This window comes from Notamacropus eugenii, chromosome 3, assembly GCF_028372415.1.
Source record: "Notamacropus eugenii isolate mMacEug1 chromosome 3, mMacEug1.pri_v2, whole genome shotgun sequence".
Taxonomy (NCBI): Eukaryota; Metazoa; Chordata; class Mammalia; order Diprotodontia; family Macropodidae; genus Notamacropus; species Notamacropus eugenii.
The window spans coordinates 266,213,530-266,238,863 of record NC_092874.1 but is presented as its reverse complement, the minus strand read 5'-3'; the positions used below and the strand labels follow the sequence as shown (position 1 = coordinate 266,238,863).

At 33.6% G+C, this 25,334-nt stretch overlaps 1 protein-coding gene across 7 annotated transcripts in view; it reads right to left on the bottom strand.

Annotated features, from left to right (window-relative positions):
- Positions 1-25,334, bottom strand: part of LRRIQ1 (leucine rich repeats and IQ motif containing 1) — a 297,422-nt gene that overhangs the window by 248,828 nt on the left and 23,260 nt on the right. For all 7 annotated transcript variants that reach the window (XR_011977307.1, XM_072655502.1, XM_072655506.1 and 4 more), the window contains exons 7-10: positions 14,305-14,379; positions 11,296-13,029; positions 7,905-8,057; positions 863-1,013 (exon numbers count right to left, since the gene is read on the bottom strand). Coding sequence is in view for 6 of the 7 variants with exons in the window: in XM_072655502.1 (XP_072511603.1) it covers positions 863-1,013; positions 7,905-8,057; positions 11,296-13,029; positions 14,305-14,379 (2,113 nt within the window). In the remaining variant the exon portion in view is untranslated. The remainder of the gene's footprint in view (positions 1-862; positions 1,014-7,904; positions 8,058-11,295; positions 13,030-14,304; positions 14,380-25,334) is intronic.

Here is a 25,334-nt window from a genome sequence, read left to right as displayed (position 1 = left end):
TCAGATACATTTATTTCCTTTTAAACTAGTGAAACATAAAATTACTTACAAGTATTAAAAAAATCCAAAAGTATATTAGTACTCATCATCATTAAAGTGCTCTAAGGAACTTCAAAATGCAGACAAGTTTTATAGTGGGCATCATATTCTCCCCGTTCTCCCATCCCTAGAAAATCATCCAGCGAAGGTCTGCTACAAGTTCAGACGAATCCTGGTTACAAATTCCTCAGGTGAGTGTTACATTCAGTTCTAGGCATCCTTGCCCTTCACCCCCAAGGATTCACATTCCCTGAGGGCTTCCCAGGAGCTATCCCACAATATATACCAATAAATACAGGAAAGCTTAGAACTAAGTTCTCAGAGAGCAGACCCACCCAGGTGGTTGCAGACGAGAACAGAGGCCTCTGGGTTTCCCACAGTCCTAGAGTGCCCATTTGAGGGCTGAAAGGAAAGGTACCTATGCTTGACCAATATCCATAGAATTTCTTGGCTTTCTGGCACATCCTCCACCCTCAAATGCACTGTCATATTCACTAATGATTTGCTAAATTATTTTTAACAATCCTTGAGAATTAAAATGCTATAATACTCCAACATCGACTTTAGACTACTTAAAAAATAGCAATCTAGCTGGGCAGCAATTTAAATAGCTAATTCTGCTACCCAAGTAAGAATGTAAAACCAAGCCCCACTTTATTCTAATGGAATGGGCATTCTTGAGATAGTGCATGAACATTTTATATATTTTTCTGTACTCTTCCACTCTGCCCCAGAGGCAAGGGATTGTTGCTAGAGATATTCAAAAAATGAAATTAAACAATACATAAATGTGATTTTACATATGTAAAGTATGTTTTCTCACCAATTCGGGTGATTTTGTTATTTGAAACTTCAATATTTCGAAGATTACTACAACCATCCAATCCTTGAAAAGAAGTCAATTCATTGTCATTCAGAAGAAGGATGCAAAGATTTTCTAAATTCTCACAATTTATAACCTGAATCTGGTTTTCCTGAAATAAATAAAAAGATAAAGTTATATTTTAGTGAGAGAGTAACCCAAAAAAATATATCCAAGTTGCATCTGATATGCGTACAAATGCCGGCACAAACTATTTTTCAAATGGTCAAGTAATAAACTGGATGAGATGATGCAGTCTTCCAACTGCATAATGAAATCACTTAGTCAACTCTTAACCCTAAATTTGCCAAAATAAAAATCATTTACCATGAGGAAAAAATTAATAATGTATTATTTATCATTATAATTTTATAATATATTATGTATATTGTATGTAATTATTATAACATCATATGTTGCGTATAAAGAGTAAAAAGAGATCAGAATATCTGGCTTCTAGACCTGCCACTAAAATTTATGAAATTTTTCTTCTTTGAGCAAATTATCTCTTGGAGCCTTCTTTTCCTTCTCGGTCAAATGCAGATAAAACTAATAACAAAATAATTACCATTTCAAGGTCAGATTGCCTATTATTTCATGGATAAAAGAGGGTGTTAGTGAAATACCAATAGGTAGTGCCTGAACACTGAGCAGTGTTGAGAAAAGAGAAAGTGGAGAAGTGAGAAATAGCCAGAACATGGGTTTCTTCATAAGACTTTTCACAGAAAACACTTAAGGACAGAAAGTAAGAAGTTGCCAAGTTTCCAAGAATCTGTTTAATGTAGACCAAGCACAAATGAGCAAGTAAAGTCACATTAAGAACACAAGGCAAGATGACCCCTGACACACAACCCCACCCCCAAATAAAAAGGTTGGCCCAGAGGCTATCCCCACCATGAAGTGAACCGGTAAAGCACACAGGCAAATAATTAGGGGAGTTAGTCATAAGAGCAAAGAGACAGCTCAGGATCTCATTTCAAACAAGTATTTTAGGGGAAAAGGGTGGGAAAAATAGTTTCAAAATTGGCCACAAAATCCAGAATATGTTCAATGAACAAGGCCCACTAAGAGAGTTTACTACAAGGTGAATTCATAGTTATCACCAAGCTTTGGTGAGCTGCAGTTCATGACTAGAATTTGGCTACAAAAGGATAATACCTCTGTCAAAAGGAACATATCACATAAAAGATGCAGGGATTTGAGTTGTATATTTTAAAGATATACTTTAAAGATGAAATCTACAAACCAAAGAATAGCCGTATGGATTAGAATTAATGGCAGAAGAGACAGAAATGCTGTCATGGCAACATGACCAGACCAAAGACATGGATGAGTTCAGGTGACATCACAACAGTGACAGAAAGGCATTCTTGTGTGCTGTTCAGTCATTTTGGTTGTGTTTGGCTCTTGGTGACCCCATTTGCGGTTTTCTTAGCTACAGCGCTTTGTCAATTCCTTCTCCAGCTCATTTTGCAGATGAGGAAACTGAGGCAAACAGGGTGAAGTGACTCGCCCAGGGAAACACAGCTAATGCGTGTCTGAGGTCAGATCTGAACTAAGGTCTTTCTGATTCCAAGCCCAGCTCTCTGTCCACTGTGTCACCTCGTTGCCCCCATGATAGTATAGGGATGTGATACTTCAGCTACCCATATAAAGGCTGCAATTCTCTAAGAAAATTTGAGGAGTTAAATTTCTGATGTGATTCAAAGATCATTTTGATCTTCAAAAGGTGGGGAAAATGATAAGGGAAACTGTCACTCTAAACATGACCTAAACTATAAGCTATTAAAGTAGAAATGCTGAGAATATTGTAAGTGACCACTCCAACTTACAGTTTGTGAAAATCAAAAGAAAGGAAGACAAGACATAATCTAACACATTCTAGATAATGAAGGCTAACATTTTTTAATTATGTTTTTAATTTTTTCCCACTTAGTAGTATTTTTTTCCAATTGCATGTAAAGATAGCTTTCAACACTCACTTTTATAAGATTTTGATTTCCAAAGTTTTCTCCCTGCCTCTCTCCTCTCCCCCACTCCACAAGACAGCAAGCAATCTAAGTTATACATATATAATCATATTAAATATATTTCCACATTAGTCATATTATGACAGAAGAACCAGAACAGAAGGAAAAAACCATGAGAAAGAAAAAACAAAAAAACGAGTGAAAATAGCATGCTTCCACCTGCATTCAGACTCTATAGCTCTTTCTCTGGATGTGGATGGCATTTTCCATCACAATGTCCTCTGTATTTGTCTTGGATCACTATATTGCTGAGAAGAGCTAAGTCTATAATTGTTCATCATCAAACAATGTTACTGTTATTGTGTACAGTGTTCTCCTGGTTCTGTTTACTTCACTCAGTATCAGTTTATGTAAGATGAAGGCTAAGATTTCAAATAACTCAAGTAAAGAATAAGTAGGATCTCATTCAGTTCAATGGGGTAAACTGACCTCAGTAGGATGGTACAGTCTCAAAATCTAAATTCTTATAACATGAGAAAAAATGAATTTGATGATTTATGAAAGGAAGCGCCATTCTTAAAAAAAAAAAAGCAATGTAGATACACTGTGAGCTTAATGATCAACTGAGATTTCAAAACAAGGTATGAAGAAGGTAAAAGCAAGGGCAGAATGAATATGGAAACATCACAGAGCCATAAGAACAGTCTCAAGGACGGTAATGCTCAGAAATGAGAATGATGATGAATACAAAACAAATGAAAAGGTCTTCGTAAAAGCAGAATTTCACTGAAGTGTACAAAACAATACCATCAAATCAAAAGGTAGGATAACCATTCATCTACTTGAGGGCCTCATCAATAAAATCCATGATTACTCAAAAGAGATTAGCCTAATAACCCATACAAGAAAAAAAAATAAGAAAAATTCTTATTGTCCAGTCAACAAACTGTGGCCTTTGGGCCAATCCAGTTTTTGCATGGCATGTATGACTTATACTTTTTTAAGGATGACTTTTACACTTTAAGAAAAGTTTTATTGATATACAAAAACAAAAGAGGGCTGGATTTGACCCAAAGGCTGTTTTTATGATTATGATGCATATTTATAATGTGTAATTAGATAGCCAGTACATCAGAGTTGGTATATGAGAATGTATATTTGGGACAATCCCTGCAGATGGACATCAACTTAGGCATGAAAGTATCTGAAGAAGCAGAAGAGTGGAGTAGATTACATTTGGGAAACTATGAAGTACTTTTAATGATTCAAAGCTGCTCCCTGATGCAAAGACCCATCTTTTCAACACACATGTTCTCCTAATGATGACCTACTGGTGTGAAGCATGGAACATCACAATTTCTGAGGAATTCAAATTGATGGTTAACAAAAAGGCAATGGAGAGATTTAATAGAGAGGCAAGCAAACTGCAGTATACTTCCAAAGATAACTTACTGATGTTCAAGAAATGGCATAAGGGATATAACAGGCTATGATAAATGGAAAAGGAGGTAGACAAGTCATATGACACACGTGAGGAAGGATAACAGATAGAGAGGCCAAGTGTTCCACTGGTACCTTCAAAATATTTTTTAAAAATATTAAACTAGAGGGAGACTCTTGCATGTTGGATGGATCTTTTGTGAAGGGTGTATTTTAAAAATCGACAAAAAACACACACGGTGAGAAGATATAGATGGGTTGTAATCTGTGTCATTTGAGGGCGATCAATTTAATTAAGTTTTTCTATCAAAAATCAGCTCTGGACTGGGAAGGACAGGACAGGAATGGTTAACAGGGTACTGAAATCCAATATGAGTAAAATGATGTCAAAGGAACACTGACTTGTCCTCAATGAATTCAAGCTACTGGGTATAGATTACTATATCTTTTAAAAGAGATTATGATAGGTTACTAGGCTGAAGGTAGTAAAAACAGCTAACGAATGTGACTGCTAAGCTGATAATATCACTGAAAAACCTGATATCACAGATTTTTAAAAACTGAGAAGAATGAGAGATACCATATGAGTAGAGATGGGGAAATATTCTAAGGTTTTAAAAAAAGAGAGAGAATAGACTTGCCATATTGCTGGTTTGACTTCTATTCCTTACAAAATTCTAGATTATATTATATAAAAAAAGGATGATCACTAAGAGATTGAATAACTACACCAAAACAAGGTCAGGGCTGACTAAGTTTATATTTTTTACAGTGTTACCACTTCAGTGTAATAATGCTACAAATATACTTGGATTGTATAATAAGACCTTTGACAAATATCCCTGAGGACAAAGGAGAGAGATGTGAGCTGGATGATGGAAGTTAAATGAATTCAGAAGTAGTAAGGCTGAATGATGAGACAGAAGTAGTCGTTGACAAGTTGAGATATCAACCTGGAGGAAGATCTCTAAAAATTTTGCCTTTGGTTCTGGGCTTTCAATAGTTTTATCAATTATTTGGATGAGAGGTCAGATACATAATTATTACATTTATAGCTAACATGAAGCTGGGAAGTATGGCTAATTGGGTGACAAAAAGGATTCACTGAGAGGCTACAAGAATGAACCAAATCTAATCAAATTAAATGAACAGACATACATATGAAGTCCTATAGATGCTTACAAAGCTATCACAAAAGTATAACCTTAGGGAAACGTAGCTAGAAAACAGTTCAGGTGAAAAATATCTAGGTTTCCTAATGGATTTCAAGTATAATGTTAGTTTTTGCACCTGCCAGGTTCTTAATAAATTGGAAAGGAAAAACTGGATAACAGTGTGATGGAAACAGCATAGACCAATGCCTGACACCGTACACAAGAACAAAGTTCATGAGGACACATGATCTACGTATAAAGGCTGATACTATAAACAAATTAGGGGAGCAAGGAATAGTGTATTTGTCAGATTTATGGAGTTTGGAGAAATGTATGTCCAAACAAGAGACAGTGAACATTGAGAAGTGCAAAATAGATAATTTTGATTACATTAAATTGAAAAGATTTTGCACAAAAAAACCCAATGCAACCAAGATTAGGAGGGAAGCACAAAACTGGGAAAGAATTTTTGCAACTAGTGTCTGTGATGAAGGTTTCATTTGTAAAATATAGAGAGAACTGAGTCAAATGTACAAGAATACAAGTCATTCCCCAATTAATAAATGGGCAAAGAACATGAACAAGTAGTTTTCAGAGGAAGAAATTAAAACTATTCATAGTCATATGAAAAAATGCTCTACATCAATACTGATTAGAGAAATGCAAATCAAAACAACTCTGGAGTACCACATCACACCCATCAGATTGGCTAACATGACAAAACAAGATGATGATAAATATTGGGGAGTATGTGAAAGAGTTGGAACATTAATTAATTGATGGTGGAGCTCGGAGCTGATCTAACCATTCTGGAAAGCAATTTAGAACTATGCCTAAAAGGCCACAAAAATGTGCATAACCTTTGTCCCAGCAATATCACTTCTAGGACTCTACAAATGGGAAAGGATATCCCATGTACAAAAATACTTATAACAGCTCTCTTTGTGGTGGTGAAGAACTAAAAACCAAGGGGGTGCCCATCAATTGGGGAATGGCTGAACAAGTTGTGGTATATGAATGTAATGGAATACTACTGCACTATAAGAAATGAGGAACAGAAAGACTTCAGAGAGTCCTGGAAGGCCTTATATGAACTGATGCTGAATGAAAGGAGCAGAACCAGGAGAACACTGTACACAATAACAACCATAGTATGCTAGGAATTTTTCTGGCAGACCTAGCCCTTCACAGCAATGCAAGGACCTAAAACATTCCTAAAGGACTCGATGCAAAATGTCATCCACATTCAAAGAAAGAACTATGGAATTGGAACGCAGAATGAAGCAGATCATTTTGTCTTATGTTTTGGTTTGGTTTGTTTTTTCTCATGATTTTCTCTATTCATTTTAATTCCTCTATGCAACATGGCTAATGTAAAAATGTGCTTAATAAGAATGCATGTATAGAAATCATATAAGAGTGCATGCCATCTCGGGGATGGAAGAGGAGAAAATCTAAGACTTATGGAAATAATTGTAGAAAACTGAAAACAAATTTTAAGAATAAATAAATAAATAAATTTAAAAGAAGTCAATGGTATGGCAAAAAAAAAAAAAAATGTGATTTATACCAAAATGAGAAGGGCATTAGTTCTAATGTAGTATGTTTGGTTAGACCACATTTAAAGTATTTCATTCAGTTCTGAGTTTTATAGTTTACAAAGAACAGTGATAAAATGGAGAACCTCCATAGGAGAAAGACCAGCCTAGCAAGATGATTAGAAAACTATGCTACAGGCATAACAGTTGAAGGACTAAGAGTGTTTAGTTAGAAGAGAAAACTCAAAGGATACTTGATAGGTCAATTTAGGTATTAGAAAAGTTTTAATACAAAAGGATGAAATATGCTCCAGTTGGTACCTGTGGACTGAACTGGGAGAAATGTATAAAATCTGAAAAGAATTATTTTTTACAAAATCTTGAATCTCAGAATGTCAGGGCTGGAAGGACTTCTGAAGTTGGCTAGTATAAACTATACATGAATAGGAATTCCCTCTACAAAATACTTGTCCAAGAGTCACCTACCGTGACAGTCTTGTGAGACAGCCCATTTTGGGTCAGCTTTCCTTGTTAGAAAATTTTTCATATTGATGCAAAAACTGTGCTAAAAATATTAATTTTCCTAACAAGAACACTCTATATTCTCACAAAGAGAGTTAAAAAGAAATGAAACATATTATTTGAGATCATGTTGTTTCTTCTATTAATCATAACATAACACTTTGGTAGTCTAGGGAGCAGGCCACACTCTAGCTCCCTCTACTCCCAAATTTAGGCTCATTGTCCAATTTCCTCTAACGTGTTCCCTGAGGTGCACTGAACTGTATTTCTATCCTAGTCATAGGTATTTCCCCCAAACCATTATTTGTTTGATATCCACACAAAACATTTTACCTTGTATCACAGAATAAACACTAGAGAGAAACACTGAAGAAAATACCTGTACATCAATGTACTTCAATTTTTTGCAGTTACTCAGTCCTTCCAGAGCAGTTAATCCACAACGCCTGAGAGTCAGGAATTGAAGACTTGTACATTCTGACAACGTGGAAAGACTACAACCTGGCAAATCTTGAAATGTTACTGTTGTAACCTAGAAAATTCAATAAAATCAGGTGTGCGACACTGTTACTCCAGCCTACTGAAAATATGTAATTCTCAGCCTTACAAATAATTTATTTAAATAATCGGTCAGGAAAAATGTTATTAAGCCAGACATATATAAATTTGTGCCCTATATTTGCCAATTATTCACCCCCTTTTAAACTAACACTTTTTTATATTGCTCCCCATAATAGGTCAAAATAATTCAAGTAATTGTTTATAATTAATAAACTTTCAAATGAAAACAAAACCAAAAACAGAAGAAAAGAGTAAGATTTTCATATTAGTCTCATGGCAAAATTTTCACAGGGTTTATTTATCTTCCTATGATCGTGGCTTATAAAATCATTCTTTTGTTAGTGCTCACTCTGTATACCAAATATTAATAAATGTTGGTGAAATACCATACAGTTTTACAATGTAATAGAACTGTTGTAATATTAATATCAAATCATACAAACATTATTCTCATTATATAGTTTTCTGATTTGTAGTATCCTTCACTTTACTTGTGGCATGTTTTGAGTATCTTTTTCCTGGTGAAGGAGAAAGATGACCTGTATCTGCTAACTGTCTAGCAGACACTTAATTTTGGGAGGGGGGAACAATATCAGAAGTTTCCCCCCATAACTCCAGGAGTAAGGTTATACTGATTCCTCTCTTTAAGGAGCTGGGTTTTCTCCAGTATAGAATGCAGGCTAAATTTGAGTCTTAAGTATGGGACTTCATTCCTTGTGCTAGACAGGGCTTCTCCAGGGCCACTGGTGCCCCCTGACTAAACAAAAAACATCAACAACAAAAAAACCTTTATTCTCACACATTTGATTAAATGAATCTAATTTTAATATAATGCACACAGAAAACATATAGAAATGAATACCAGAAAATCTATAACATTTAATTTTATAAGAAATGAAGATAAAATTATTCAGAAATGACTTGAAAATTCGCAAGAAAACTGAATTTCCATCTAAATATATCTGATATGATTTAAGTAACTTTAAACATACTAGGTCTTACCCTGGAAAATGATATTTTCCCTTACCTAGACATTATGGTAATCACAATCTTCTATAATGTTATGGATGACGATGTTTAGTATTATTAGATAGGCTTCATGGAGTACTCTCAGAGACCTTCCTCCTCATTTACATAGGAGGTGAGTCATTTTACTCTTTGTAGTAAAATATAACTTTCACACTTTTTACCCTTCAAATTCTTTATAAATATGTGATCACATTTACCTGAACTAAACTTTTTTAAGGTTACCTATTTGTCAATGGTTTATATAAATCATAATGTAGGTACATATATATATATATATATATATAGTTTCTCCATCAAAAAATACTATGGTCAATCTATTAATGGTCTAAGCCAGACTCACTATCTATTTGCATTGGCATATGTATGTATTTATATTTACCTACATATACATATATATGTGTTTATATATATATGTATATATATACACTGAAAATATAAGTAAATGAAAAATTGTCAAAATAATAGTTTGTTCAATTTAGTTGTGCAATAAATAAGGCAAATTACTCTGAGTTAACAAAAATGTTAATCAGTGGCTAAAATGTTATCAATCATGCTGTGTAGAGATGCAGTATATAAAAAAATTCTTGTAAATACCTTATGAAATCTATTATTGACATCAAGACGCCAAAATGCTAAAGGACAGTGCATTATTTAGAATATTATACACATAAAATGGTGTTAATTATCTATAATCAGAGATCCTTAAATTGTATGCTACTGAGCAAAGTATCATAATGATGGAAATGATCCAGAGTTACCAACTTTATTTTACTAAAAGAAGTCTTTGTGAAGTCCTTAACATGCCAATTGTTTCTATTTCTTCGGTTCTTTCAAACAAAAAGGAGAAAAAATGTTATATAAAATAAAAACTCACATTTGTAAAATGCAATCAATATATTCAATCTTAATTGTGGGGACAGTAGAATGTTAGCAATCTGTCTATAAGGATTCATGTTCAATAAATTGCCACTTCAGATATGTAACTTGTTCTTTTTGAAAGGTCTTATAGAATGGAACAAAAAATAATGAGTGACCTGGATATCATAAAACAATGCTAGGAAGTCAGAAAATCAACAGAAGGAAAGCTTTTGATAGGTAAGAAACACTAGTATACAGTTGAAGAATGAGTGCTCACAAATAAGTCAAATACCAAACAAGCAAAGGAAGGGAAACTTGTCTCTGTTTACAAAGAACCTGATATTTTAAATATATTTAAATATTTTTAAAAACGTTATGTTGTTGTAAATGATTTTAAAATTTGCTTTCAAAATTAATATGGTGACTGGTTGTCAAACTTCTGTAGAAAAAGTAAAGGAATTTGATCAAAATCCCTTTTTCATGTTAAATTCACTTTAATCCCAAAGAGGGGAGCTACCAAGAACAAAAAGGCAGGGCTACTATAAGGAAAAAAAAGCTATTTCTTAGTGAGATTACCTTAAGTACAACGATGAAAGACTTTGGACATCCCAGTAGGAAGCCTTAAGCAATATCCCACATATAGGAAAACAGAGTTTAATAAGGGACACAAATATCACAAACTTAAAGGGATGAGTCAAAAATTGTGCCTTACTTAAATCAAGGGGAATATCCAAAGTGTTTCCATTAAATGTGCCAGAAAGTAGTATGTTTAGGCCATATTATAAAAAAGAATATTTTTCTAGACTACTCTAAGTTTAGATGTCCATACGTAAAAGTGCAGGTGGCCCTTAGGTTCTCAGAGGTTACGTCAGGGATACACAAGCTCTGGCAGGTCCAACCAAGCTCCAAGATCATGCATGGTGCTAATGATAGAAAATGAAGATCTTCCTAGCTAAGTTAAGATTTGCAAAGTGATGAATTTTATGGCCATAATAACTCTGGAAGACCATCTATGGAGCTACAGAGGGGCTGTAATCTGCATCAGGGGAGAAAGGATGGATGATAGGCCACACTGATGACACTAATAATTCTCATACACACACATATATCTATATCTATCTATCTATATCTGTATATACATCTGAGGCAGGGGGAAGAGTGTGAATCACTAGTATCATATGTGTGTATATGGATAGATAGATAGATAGATAGATAGATAGATAGATAGATAGACAGACAGATAGACAGATATAAATGAAAGTTTATGTTCTGAATGCTTTAAATATAAAAATGAAACACTGCCATGAAGAAAAAAACACTACCTGCTGTAAGGTACTCCACAGTCCACCTTGAAGGATTGCCCCTGCATTCAGAGGAGGCAGCTTGCTGACTGAGCACTTCCTAGGTCTGTTTCTTTTAACTACTTTCTTTCTTTGGCTTTCCCTCAAGATTTCAAGCCAGGGTCTACAGGTCTTTATCCAAGCCAGTCTTTTTTCTTCAACTGAAGCTGAAATTGTTATCTTGGCTAGAGAATAAGCGGAGATGCTTTTACTTTCTACTCCATGTCCACAAACCTCCCTGGATATTTCACTGATAACAGATGTTGTGGCTTGTTCAGATACTGATGAGCTTTTATCACAGTCACCTGTGCAGTCATTAGATGGTGGTATAAAGATAACAGATTTTTCCTTGCATAAACTACTTTCCACATTTAGAGCAATATCAGAGGTGTTAAGAATTATAGTTTCACCACCTGTCAGAATATTTATTTCTGAGCTTTCATCATTATGAATAGCTTGAGAGTCACTTTCTTTGGCTGGTACCATCCCACTCACACTGCTGATGGCGTTTTCATGACTTTCTGCTTTCAAGAGTGAAAACGTGTGGTTTAATGAAGCTCTGAAGTGACTGTCTTCTTTATGACTTTCTGCAATCTTTCCCTTTTTTATTATTTCAGAATCTTCTTCCTGCTGATTCTGTTTGTTTTTATTCTGTTCTGGATTATTTCTCACCTCCTCATACTCTTGGGTTTCTTGGAATTCGTTTCCCTTGTTTTCATCTACTGAACCTACTTTTCCTCTTTCCTGCTCTAACTCTAGGCAGATTGTCACATTTTCTTTAAATTCATTCTTTTGTGATGTAGTGAAATCTTTGACTAGACTCTCATTTGATTTCTTTTCACTTTTTAATTCATCCACCTCTTGATGTTCTCCTAGATTTCCATTCTGTTCATTTTTAAATTCTGTTATGATTGCTTGTCTTGATATGTTTTTCCCGAGTGGTTCCTGCTTTAATTTTTGCATAGGTTCCTGTTCAGCTATGTTTATTTTTTTCAATTCATTTTCTGGTGTTACATGTTTGGTTGCATCTCCTTTTTCATTGGTTTCTTTTTCCACTAATGGTTTTGGGGCCATATCTTTTTTCTTTGTAAAAAACTTCACTGAAATATCTTTGGCTGTATTTTCTTTTTTGTTCTCTTTTTTCACTAACAATTCTTTGGCCCACTCTTCACTTTTTTTGCTGTCTTTTTTCACCATCAGACCTCTTTTTTTGCTTTCTTTTTTCACCACCGGATCTTCTTTTTTTTCATTTTCTGTTTTCATTACCAACTCTTCAGATAGCTCTTCTCTTATTTTTGCTTCTTCCATTAACTGTTGTTGTTCTTTTTTAAATTTTAAAACTTTCTTCTTTTTTTCATATTCCTCCTGCCTCTTCTCTTGTTCTTTTTGGCTTTGAAGTTTTATTTCTTTTTGCTTTTTCATTCTCTCTTCCATTTTTTTCATTCTTTCTTCATCCTTTTGTCGAATTTTTTCTGCCGTTTCCTTCCATTCTTGTTTTTGTTTTTCTAGCATTTCTTTCTTTTCCTTTTTGTTCTTTAGCCGCTCTTTTATAACTGATCCATATTTTTGATATGCTACAAATGTTCGATACCTAGCCTGGATTTTTATGGCTGCATTATGCTGCAGATTTGCCAAATGTTGTCTTTCTTTAGCCTTTAGGTCTTCCAAACCTCTTCTTTCCTCCTCCATTTGTAACTGCAATCTTCTGATAAACTCCTAAATTAAAATAAGAAATAATTAAATATAAATAAAATGATTAAGACAACATACTGAAGTATCAAATACTGAAAATTGGTTAATTCTAATAAAGTTATAATCACATTTTAAAGAATGGAAAATATTTAATTGGTTAAAATATGAAATTTGTTAATTCTTTCAAAATATTACAAACCATATTTCCTATTCTTTTATATGTTAAAAATCTAGGCAATATTATGTCATAGGTAACAGTAGAAGGTATTCAGTAGCAGAAATTGACTGCCATAGTTCTAGAGCAGTGAGAAACAGATGACACTATAAAGAAATACCTATAATATGTGAGAAAAACTTTTTTCAGTAAGTTATAAGTCAATGAACAAATTTACCAGAGGAATAGGGTATGAAAAAAACCATTATTTTAATGTTTTCAGACAGAAAGCTCCCAGGACTCTAATAAGTATTTTTCATTTTATTAGAAAAGAGATCTCCTTAGTGATAAAGAAGCAGTGGCAGAAATATGATTTGCTCTGATACTGTTATTTTCAAGGATACATATACACATACATATAGATATGCATATAGATATACATACACAGGTATGTGTATATATATATATATATATACATATATACACACATATAAATGCAAAAACATATATATACATATATTTGTGTATGTATGTGCGTATGCATATATGTATGTATGTGTATGAAATTCCAGATGTATGTATGGGGTAGAAGAACCCTTGAATGTTATAAGAATATGAAATCAGTAGATGGCTTTTTATTTCTACTCTTTCACCACACATATTCTGGGAACAAAGAAAAATGTATCAGAACAACTTATTCTTATATAGCCTGAGGTGAAGGAGTTGACATCAAAGAGAATGGTCTCCATAGTGGCAAGAAAACAGAGTTGGTACTGCTAGAGGTTAACCACTTCAAAGCATGGAATTTCCAATCATCTTTTTACCACCCCAATAAGAGTTTCCTTTAATGCATCAGTATACTTGGATATTGCCAACCAAAACAATATTCCATACCTTTAGAGGAATAATTCATTTTTTAAAATACTAAAACTTCTTTAAAAAAAAGAAGGGATAGAAGACATTTTCAAATAGAATTCTATTAGATCAATTGAGTTCAAGAAGTAAAACAATCTTAGTTAATACACTTCTTTTTCATCACAAAAGGGAAATGTTACTATGAAAATATTTGCTGGCATGCCATTTTATGTAATATTAGCACTATAGCTTTCATAATGCTCACAAATAAAAACGACAAATATAGCTACCTTATGTTCCTTTAAATTTTCTTCCCACAATTTCTGTTGTTGCTGCAGTTCAACATTTATCTTCTCTTCTTCTTGCTAAATAAATAAATTTAAATCAGTGTTGCACAAAATTCACAATCTCAAAAATATGTCATCATGTGTGATGCTGAACCTTCACCTCAGCTCAGCCACCAACTAGGGCCCTCATTTGGGAATCATCGTGCTCCTCATTTCCTAAACATAATAGCATTTCATCACAATCATATACTACAACTTGTTTAACCATTCCCCAATTCATGACCATCCCATCAATTTTCAAGTCTTTACTACCGCCAAAAGAGCAGTTATATATATTTTTGTACATGAGTCCTTTTCCTTTTTCTTTGATCTCTTTAGGATACAGGCACAGTAGTGGCATTACTGTTTAAAGGGTATGAACAGGTTTATAGTCCATTGGGCACAGTTCCAAACTGCAGAATAGTTGGATCAGTTCACAACCCCACCAACAATGCATTAGTGCACATCCCCTCCAATATTTGTCATTTTCCTTTTCTGTCATATTAGGCAATCTGAAAGGTGTGAGAAGATACCTCTGAGTTGTTTTAATTTGTATCTTTCTAACCAATAATGATTTAGAGTATTTTTATATGATACAGATAGCTTTGATTTATTCTTCTGAAAAACTGTCTATTCATATCCTTTGACCATTTATTATCACTTGTATTCTCATAAATGTGACTCATTCTCTACAAATTTAAGAGATGAGGCCTTTATTGGAGACAATGCCGTAAACTTTCCCCGTTTCCTTCTAACCTTGGCTATGTCAATTTAGTTTGTGCAAAACTTTTTAATTTAATGTAACCAAAATTATTTATTTCAAATCCCATAACACTCTCTTTTGTTTGATCAAAAATTCTTCCCTTATCCATAGATCTGACAGGTAAACTTTTCCATGGTCCCCGAATTTGCTTATTATATCATTCTTTATGACTAAATCAAGTTGCCATTTTCCCCTTATTTTGGAATACGGTGTAAAGTATTGTCAATATCTAACTTCTGCAAAACTGTTTTCCAGTTCTATCAGCAATTTTTTTCAAATAGTAACTTCTTGGCCCAAGAGCTTTTTAGTCTTTTACTCATTTATTACTGTGTCTTGTGTAGCTAATGTACTCCACTGATCTGTCACTCAGTGTCAGATTGTGTTGATGATCATCACCACTTTACTATACAATTTAAGATCTGGTACTGCTAAGCCACCATCCTTCATATTTCTTTTTCATTAATTCCCTTGATATTCTTGATCTTTTGTTCTTTCAGATGAATTGTTATTTTTTTCAACCTCTGTAATTTTTTTGGTTATTTGTTTGGTAAGGCACTGATTAAGTAAATTAATTTTGTCAGAATTATATTTTTTATTATACTGATTCAATCTCCCCATGAACAATTAATATTTCTCCCCTTGCTTAGATCTGACTTTATTTGTGTGAAAAGTATTTTGTAATTGTATTCATAAAGTTCCTGGATTTGTCTTAGCAGGCAGACTCCCAAGTATTTTATATTATCTGTGGTTAGGTTAAATGGAATTTCTTTATCTCTTGCTGCTGGTCATTGTTGCTAATTTATAGAAATAACAATGATTTATGTGGGTTTACTTTTATCTTGCAACTCTGCTGAAATTGTTGTTTCAACTAGATAATTTTTATTCTCTAAGGATTCTTTAAGTATAGCATATCATTTGCAAAGAGTGATAGTTTTGTTTCCTAAATACCTATACTAATTCATTCAATTTCTTTTTCTTCTTTTCTTGCTATAGTTAGCATTTCTAATACAATACTGAATAAAGGTGGTAATAATGAGCAGCCTTGCTTCAATCCTCCTCTTATTAGGAATGCTTCTTGCTTATCCCCATTACAAATAATGCTTGTTCTTGGTTTCAGATAGATGCTACTTATCTTTTAAAGCCAGGTTCCATTTATTCCTATGCTTTCTAGTGTTTTTAATAGGAATGGGTGTTGTATTTTGTCAAAAGCTTTTTTGCATCTATTGATGTAATGATATCATCTTTTATGTTTTCGTTATTGATATGGCCAATTTTGTCTATGGTTTTCCTAATACTGAACCAGCCTTGCATTCCTGGTATAAATCCCACCTAGTCATAAATGACATATTGTTATACTCTCCCTGCTGGTACTTAAAAAAAAAATTTGCAACAATATTCATTAGGGAAACTGCCTATATTTTTCTTTCTCTTGTTTTGCTCCCCTTGCTTAGGCATATCTGATTGGGTCTTCATAACAATCCTGAGAGGGGTGTTGACAAGCGTCATTAACTCCATTTTGATAGATCAGACTCAGAGAAGTTATATGACTTTTCCAAAGCCATAGAACAAATAAATGAAAGGGCTAAGAACTGAAGCCCAGCCTTTTAATCCCAAGTGCAGTGTCCTTTGCACCACACTACTCTTGATTTACAAACTGCCAATCAATGAGTAGGCTACTCTGCACAGATGTTTCTATGTTGAAACTGATCATTCAATTCAAAATGTTCTGTCTGTAGCATGGCAACACAACTATGTTATATACTTGTGCTTACTCAGGCCTACTACTTTAAAACCTCTTTCAATAGGCCCTAATGAAGACTATAATATTTACAAAGTACTAATCTTTTAGTGCCATGGTAATTAATGAAGCAAAGAAAAATCTAAAATACCCTAAGTCTTCTGTGGTCCTCTGTGGTCATTATGGCAATAAGAGTGGCAAAGTGGTGGAAGGGACAGAGTATGTTCTTAGTCATTTAAACGTTAACTGAACTGCAAATATTAGGTCCTTGTACAACATCCAATTGGTTGATATGATATAGCAGGAACTTAACAATATCAACTCACTTCACCTCTCAGTTTCTTTATTTGCAAAAGAATGCATTAAATTCAATGGCCTTTAAGGTCCCTTCCAGTTCTAAAACTATGATCCTATGAATACTGATATCCTTTATGCAAACAAAGCCAAGATATAAGAAAGTTACAGGCAAATAGAACACGAATGCATATGTTCTTGTTGGAGAGACAAATAAAGGAGTGGGTATTGGTGGTTTTAATTGTGACCCCAAAAGGCAACAAAAAATATAATTTCATGGAATGCTTAGTTATCTTGCTGTGTGCCATGATAAACATAAGCAATGAATTGTCATGAAGCTTATACACCAACATCTATTGCCTGAGATGTGATGGTAAAAAAAAAAAATCAACAAATAACTGAATTAGAATCTTTAAGTGAAATCAAAATATATCTTAAAATTCAGTAACTTTAATGCAAAGAAGGGCATAGGAAAAAGGAGCAAAACCTAAACTGAAATATATGGTTTAGGATCAAGAAATAAGAGAACTGGGAAACGCTTTTTTAATAGACAGAAGCCTCATGTCTACAGATTAGAAATACTTTCTTCAAGAAAAGCACTGGACAAGAGGAACACCAAACAGCATCACAAAAATGACTAAATCTTAACAGAGAAGATATAGCCAAGGTTATAAAGAAAATGGGGAAAATTTTACAGCAAGTGTCTCTGACAAAGGCTTCATCTCTTAAATTTAGAGGGAAATGAGTTAAATTTATGAGTAATAAATGGTTAAAGGATATGAACAGGCAATTTTCAGAAGAAGAAAACAAAGCTATCTATATCATATAAAAATTCTCTAAATCGCTACTGATTAGAAAAATGCAAATTAAAACAACTCTGAGGTACGTCCTCAGATTGGCTAATATGACAGAAAAGGAAAATGGCAAATATTGGAGGGGATGTGGAAAAATCGACACTAACACATTATTGGTGGAGTTGTGAACTGATCCAACCATTCTGCAATTTGGAATTATGCCCAATGGGCTATAAACCTGTGTGTGTCCTTTGATCCAGTAATACCACTACTAGGTCTATATCCTAAAGAGATAAAATCATCTATTTTTTATGTTTTTGTTTTTCCTTCCTGGTCCAGCTGAGCATTTCACCTGTAGAAGTCTGGATTTCCTTGACATACAGGCTCCAAACCTGTAGCTCCTTATTGTCTTCCCTACATGTTTCTGTAATTTCAATTAAAGGAACTCCACCATCTACATGAGTTTTTATTTTCAAGATTTAACTGATATGACAGTGAACATGGGTGGAGTGTGGTGGGCAGAAAATAATGTCTAGATCTGATTTTTTTTAACTGAATACGTGAGTGTGCATGAAACTGAGAAAATATTTGGTTTCTAAAGGCATGAGTATTTGTGGGAGAAGCTGGAAAACTTGCTTGTTTTGTTTACATCTACATATGGATGGATAGATGAACTGAATTGGAGTCCTAGCTGAGCAGAACCTATCTTAATAATTAAAAATTTAAAAAGATTAAAAATATGCTGGTAACCTATAAAACTATGCATCCTCTATGACCCAGCAATGCCACCATTAGGTTTGTAAGGTGAATGTAAGGTTAATGGTGAGTGGGGGGAAGACTTAAAGATCTCTCCCACCCATTAATAGGCCTCACACACCTTTTGTTAATTTCTAATGAGACACAGGGTCATGAGAGTCATGCCCTCCAACCCTGATGTGAGATTTTACTTTGGGACTTATTTTTGGAAGAAGGTTTGTGTGCCAGATGAGACTCTGGGCAGCTGTTTTAAGAAGCACCCCCTGGCTTTGAAAACCCAGATGTGGTGCTTCTCTTTGGTAATGATGTATGTATTGTCTATGGTCAGACAGTTGGAAGCCCTGCCTGTTGGACTTCCTGTTTATAATTTCTTCTTGCAATTTCTGTTTGTATATTCTCTGAAGTTCAGGGTGCTGACTTTTCCCCCTGAACTACGTGAATGATACATGTGCTTGATTAAAGTTCACTGTTAACCTCTCAAATGTTGCCTTTCCTTTTACAAAAGCAGATCTAAGAACCTGTACAGGAGGCCTTCCCATGTATGCCGAGGTCTTTGCTCATAGAGGTCTATATCTCAAAGAATTTTTTAAAGGAAAAGGACCTATAAATGCAAAAAAAAAAAAATTATAGCAGGTCTCTTTTGTGATGGCAATGAACTGAAAATGTCCATGAATTGATGTCCATGAATTGAGGAATACCTGAACAAGCTGTGGTATATGACTATGACAGAACATCATTGTTCTATGAGAAATAATTAACAAGATGCTTTCAGAAAAACCTAGAAAGACTTAAATAAACTGATACAAAGTGGAATAAGCAGAACCAGAAAAACATCATGCAAAGTAACCACAATGCTGTTCAAGGATTAACTATGAATGACTTAGCTTTCCTCAGCAACACAATGATCTAAAACAATTCTGAAAGACTCATGTTGAAAAATGCTATCTACCTCCAGAGAAGGAAATGATGGAGACTGAATGTAAATTGAAGCATATTTTTTTACTTTATTTTTCTTTGGAGATTTTTTTTGGTCTCTGTTTTCTTTCACAATATGACTAAAAGGAAAATGTTTTGTATTACTGCACATGTATAACCTATATCAAACTGCTTGTATGAATGAGAGGAGAGAAGAGGAAGGGAGAGGAGAGAATGTAGAACTCAATTTTAAAAAAAAAAAACTAAGTTTCTCAAATATCTATGTGTTTTGAAGCTCAATTTAAGCAATTGTTAATTTGTTTTCATTATGAATTTGACCACTTAGAATGAAACATGAAAAACCAAAAATATTTGAAAGGAGGGGTTCTCCTCTTCCAATCTTCAGAGATATCGTTAACTTGAAAAATAAGGAAAATATTGCATATGATGATACTTATTACATGGGGATGAGAAAATAACCTAAACAAATTAAAATATTTTGAGTTTGGTTTTCAAAATACATATAATATTTAATTGTATGTGTACGCACATGCATACATACATATATGCTGAACTTCATGAGGAGTTGTGATATATGTATTATTAAACTGGATATGAAAAAAAGTAAGTTTGCACTCAGTATCTATGAGCATTGAGAGTGGCAGTACCCCCTTAGTCTTTCTTCCAAGCCCAGTCCTTACAGCCATGTTCCAGGGAAGCAACTCTCATGGAGAAGGTACCAGTCAGTCCTACTAACTGACAACCAGTTGCCACCTACAGGGCAGGCAAAACAGCCTTGATGAATCAGCAAGGTATCCTGATGGAGAGATGAGAGGCATCATGTTCTAAAAAAAAGTCCAGCCACCATCTTGACCACCATTTCCCCACAGACTCAGATGGAGAAAGCCCAAGACAGCAAACTCAAGAGCCTTTGGAATAGCAATGCTTCCAACCCAATAACCTCAGCCACCATCCTATAGAAATACAGACTGGCAACTACTCCTGCAGGTGCCACAGCAACAGCTACTAAAGATCAGAAAAGATCTTATCACTTAAGTCCTTGGCGCCATCCAATGGTTCAACATCAGAAACTGATATGACTTTATGAGGGGAAATGATATTAAAAGCAAAACATACCATTTGCACTCTAAGAACAATGGAATATTTTCTATCTGACTTACACATGAAATCTTTTGTATGTGTTGTCTCCCCTATTAGAAAATGAACCTCTTGAGAGTAGGGATCATCTTATTTTTCTATTTACATCCCCAACACTTAGCACAGTGCTTTGCACAAAGTAAGTGCTTAATACTTCATTCATTCATTCATTCATTCATTCATTCATTCATTCATTCTTTTCTGATACCTATCACAGAAGCTGAAATTAGAGAACACAGGAGTTGCTCTTGTTATATCCCATATGATATATGTTTTATGCCTTTGTTGTGTTTCCCAGGTAAGGGGAAAATATTTTTTTAACAGACCTGTATATTTTCCTTGTGTTAAAAGATTTCTTTAAAAAGAAAGCAATGATCTCTGATTTATTTCCTTGTTCAAAAGGATTATTAGAAGCAAATTAACTCTCTTAACCATCCCTCATTTTGCTGAATTTATGATTACATGGTTATTTTTTGAACTAACTTTTCCCAAATATGACTCAAGCATACTTTATTGTTGGAAAAAAAATATTAGGGGTTTTTAATCTCTAAAATATACAGAATATGATGTTAAAAATGAATTTGAAAAAGTTGTGTTAGGAATTTGTTTGTTTTTCCTGTAAGAATGAAAAACTGCATATATACCTTTCAAAGATCTTGAAGCTGTAAATGAAAATGTTTTAGCTATGACTTTGAAATTGGAAAGTATGCAGTCTTGATATTTTGTAATTGTCAGCCTGTGCTAATATTGGAAAATGCAACACATACATCAAAGTATGGGATAAGAGAATTCAGAATCTTAGTACTGTTAAATTTTTTAAAAGCCCTATAAATTTGGAATTAAATTTTTAAAAGGGAGAAAAAAGTACCCTCAGATTAGAAAAAAGAACAGTTTTCAGCCTTCTCAGAAAACACTTTGCTAGAGGTTTAAACTTTTAATTTACTATAGCAATACAAAGCTAAGCCCTTATAAGGAGGGGAAGTCCTCCTTGTGGAGGAGATGGGGATGAGGTGGTGAAGAGAGTGTTCTTTTCTCTCCCTTCTCACAACCCCTCAAACATCCATTACTACAAGTTCTGCAACATACTTGGCTAAAATTTACGTAGAAATAAGAAATGTCTGTGCTTTATAATAATTGTTTGATCTTCTAAAACATGATAATTAGAAAACTGGTTTTAAACTTTTAGTCTCAGATTTAAAATCTATATAAACTTTGAAAATTCATAAATAATTTCTTTTTATATAAACTAATCAGTCTTTTAGAGTACAATGAAATTGGAATATAATCATGAATAGAATGATAATTATGTATATGCAAACATATATATAATTCTAATGCTTAATTGTATGTACTATATATATGCTAATATGATAAATATGTATCTGCATATATATATATATATATATATATACATATAGGATACATGAGAAACTGAAAGGGTGCCTCATTTCCTCCACTCTTCTGAGATATTAATGCATTACAAATATTATATATGTATAGCCAAATAAATATGAATTCATACTTAAAATTTGGTGATTTGTCCTCTAAATTTTTGAACTGTACTATCTATCTTAATTTTAAATTTACATACGTATATATGGAATATATTCATACTAACAAATTCTCTCTCTCTGATTTGGAAATAGCCACCAATTTATGAAATATATTAAAGAAGGAAGGATCATCTTTATAAGGATACTAAAAGATTTGTGGATCATAACTTAATTTTACTTAAAATTAAATTTGATTCTTTTGGGAATACTTGATATCTCTATTAACTTTACTAATCTAGGGGACAACTGATTTCTCTATTAACTATGTACTATTTATTATATCCCTAGAAATTTGATTCATATTTGTTTTATAATTATAAATGTAAAGACTGTGAGGGAATGGAATAACAAACATGATGACTATTGATATTTGAAATAAAAAATCCTTGTCTCCTCCTTATCTTATACATTTATATCTCACACCTATCTAGAGGCTCTCAATACCTATATGCCCACCCAACAAGTACTTAATTTATGCATATATGTGATGGAGCTACACAAAGGACAAAAGGGGCAATCACTGGTGGATAATTTAAGATGACTGGTTACTGTTGGCTACTTTGGCTTTTTTTGTTTACTGATTATGGGTTATTTACACACACACACACATATATAAACACAAAATACGTGTGCATATGTATGTATATGTAAGTGTACAGGTATATGGATACATACCTGTTTATTTATATATTTTTATACATCTCACTGTTTATATATTTCACTGATAGTAGAATTCTGAATTGGCCCATGCTGGAAAATAATTTGGAATTATAAACAAAAGTCACTGAACTGTTCATACTTTTGACCAAGTGAGCCTAACCACTGATTTTACATCCCAAGAGAGCGTAGAGATAGTTAGAATTGTCCCACATTTAAATATCAGCAATAGTATGATTTTTAACAACAAAAAGATGAAAAATTGTAGATTCAATTATTGGGGAATGGCCGAACAAACTGACTTATGTGAGTACAAAAAGAAAATTTATAACTTTAAATGCTTACATCAATAAATCTGAGGGGAAGAAACAGATCAATGAACTGGGGAAGCAACTAAAAAAACCAGAAAAAGAACAAATTTAAAATCCCCAAATAAATACCAAGTTGAAAATTGTGAAAATCCAAAGACAGATGAATAACATGGAAAGTAAGAAAATCATTTAAATAACAAATAAAACCAGGAGTAGGTATAATGGGAAAAAAATCAATAAAATAGAAAAGTCAATATTTAATTTGATTAAAAAAATCTGCCAGTATCAAAAATGCAAAGGGTGGATTCAAAAGCAATAAAGAGGAACTTAAAGTAATTATTAAGAACTATTTTGACCAATTACATTTTTGTGACAATAAATCTAACAATCCAACTGAAATGGATACTTACAAAACTATAAGTTGCCAAGATTAACAGAAGAGGAAGTAGAATATTCAAATAATCTTACTTTAGAAAAAGATATTGAACAAGGCATCAATTAATTCCCTAAGAAAAAAATTCCCCAACACTTGATGTATTCACAAGTTAATTCTACCAAACATTGAAAGAACAATTAATTCCAATACTACCTAAACTGGAAAAAATAAGCAAAGAAGGAGTCCTACCAAATTCCTTTTAAAACACAAATATAGTGCTGGCACCTAAAATGGGAAGAGCAAAAACACAGAAAGAAAACTCCAGACAAATATTTCTCTAATGAAGATTGATACAAAAATTTTAAATAAAATACTAGCAAAGAGATCACATTACCAAGACCCTATGTTAGAGGCAGGTGGGACTCATACCAGGAATGTAGGACTGGCTCAAAATTAGGAAAACCATTGACATAACTGACCATATCAATAACAAAACCAACAAAATCATATGATTATTTCAATAAATGTAGAAAAAGCTTTCTACAAAACACAATACTCACTCCCACTAAAACTCTAGAAAGTACAGTAATAAATGAAGCTTTCCTTAATATGATAAGTAGTATTCATCTAAAATCAATAGTAAGTGTTATCTGTAATGAGGATAAGCTACAAGCGTTTGGAATAAGATGAGGGGTAAAGCAAGGATGCCCATCGTCACCACTATTCTCCAATATTGTATTAGAAATGCTAGCTATAGCAATAAAAGAAGAAAAAGAAATTAAAGGAATTAGAAAAGATAGTGAGGAAATAAAACTTATTACTTCATTATTATTATTATATAATTTATTTATTTTTAGTTTTCAACATTCATTTCCACAAGATTTTGAAATTGAAATTTTCTCTCCATCTCTCCTCTCCCCCCACCCCAGGACACTATGCACCCCAACCACTCCTCCCAAGCTGTCCTCCCTTCTATCGCTCCCCCTTCTCCCATATCCTTCCCTTCTATCTTCCTACAAGGCAAGATAGATTTCTATACCCTACACCCGTACATCTTATTTCCTAGTTGCATGTAAAAACAAATTTTAACGTTCATTTTTAAAGTTTTGAGTTCTGCGTTCTCTCCCTTCCTCCCTCCCCAAGTATGCTCATTGAGAAAGCAAGCAATTCGAAGTAGGTCATGCAAGTGTAGCCAGGCAGAATAATTCCATAACAGTCATATTGTGAATGACTAACTACATTTCCCTCTATCCTGTCCTGCCCTCCATTTACTCCATCCTTTCACTTGATCTGTTCCCCCACCATACTGTTTGCTTCTGATGACCCCTTCTCCCAATCTGGCACCCCTTCTATTATCCTCCCTCTCCTATCCCCTTCCCCTCTGCCTTCCTGCAGGTTAAGATAGATTTCCATACCTAACTGAGTGTGTGTTATACCCTCCTTAAGCCAAATCTGATGAGAGTAAGGCTCACTTATTCCCTCTCACCTCCCCCAGCTTCCCCTCCATTGTAAAAGCTCTTTTATATGAGATGATTTACTACATTATATGTCTCCTTTTCTTTCTCCCAGTACATTCCTCTCAACAATTTATTTTATTTTTTAGGTATCCTCCCTTAATATTCTATGTATATCTATCTATATCCATACACCTATATACACATATGCATACATATGTGCAC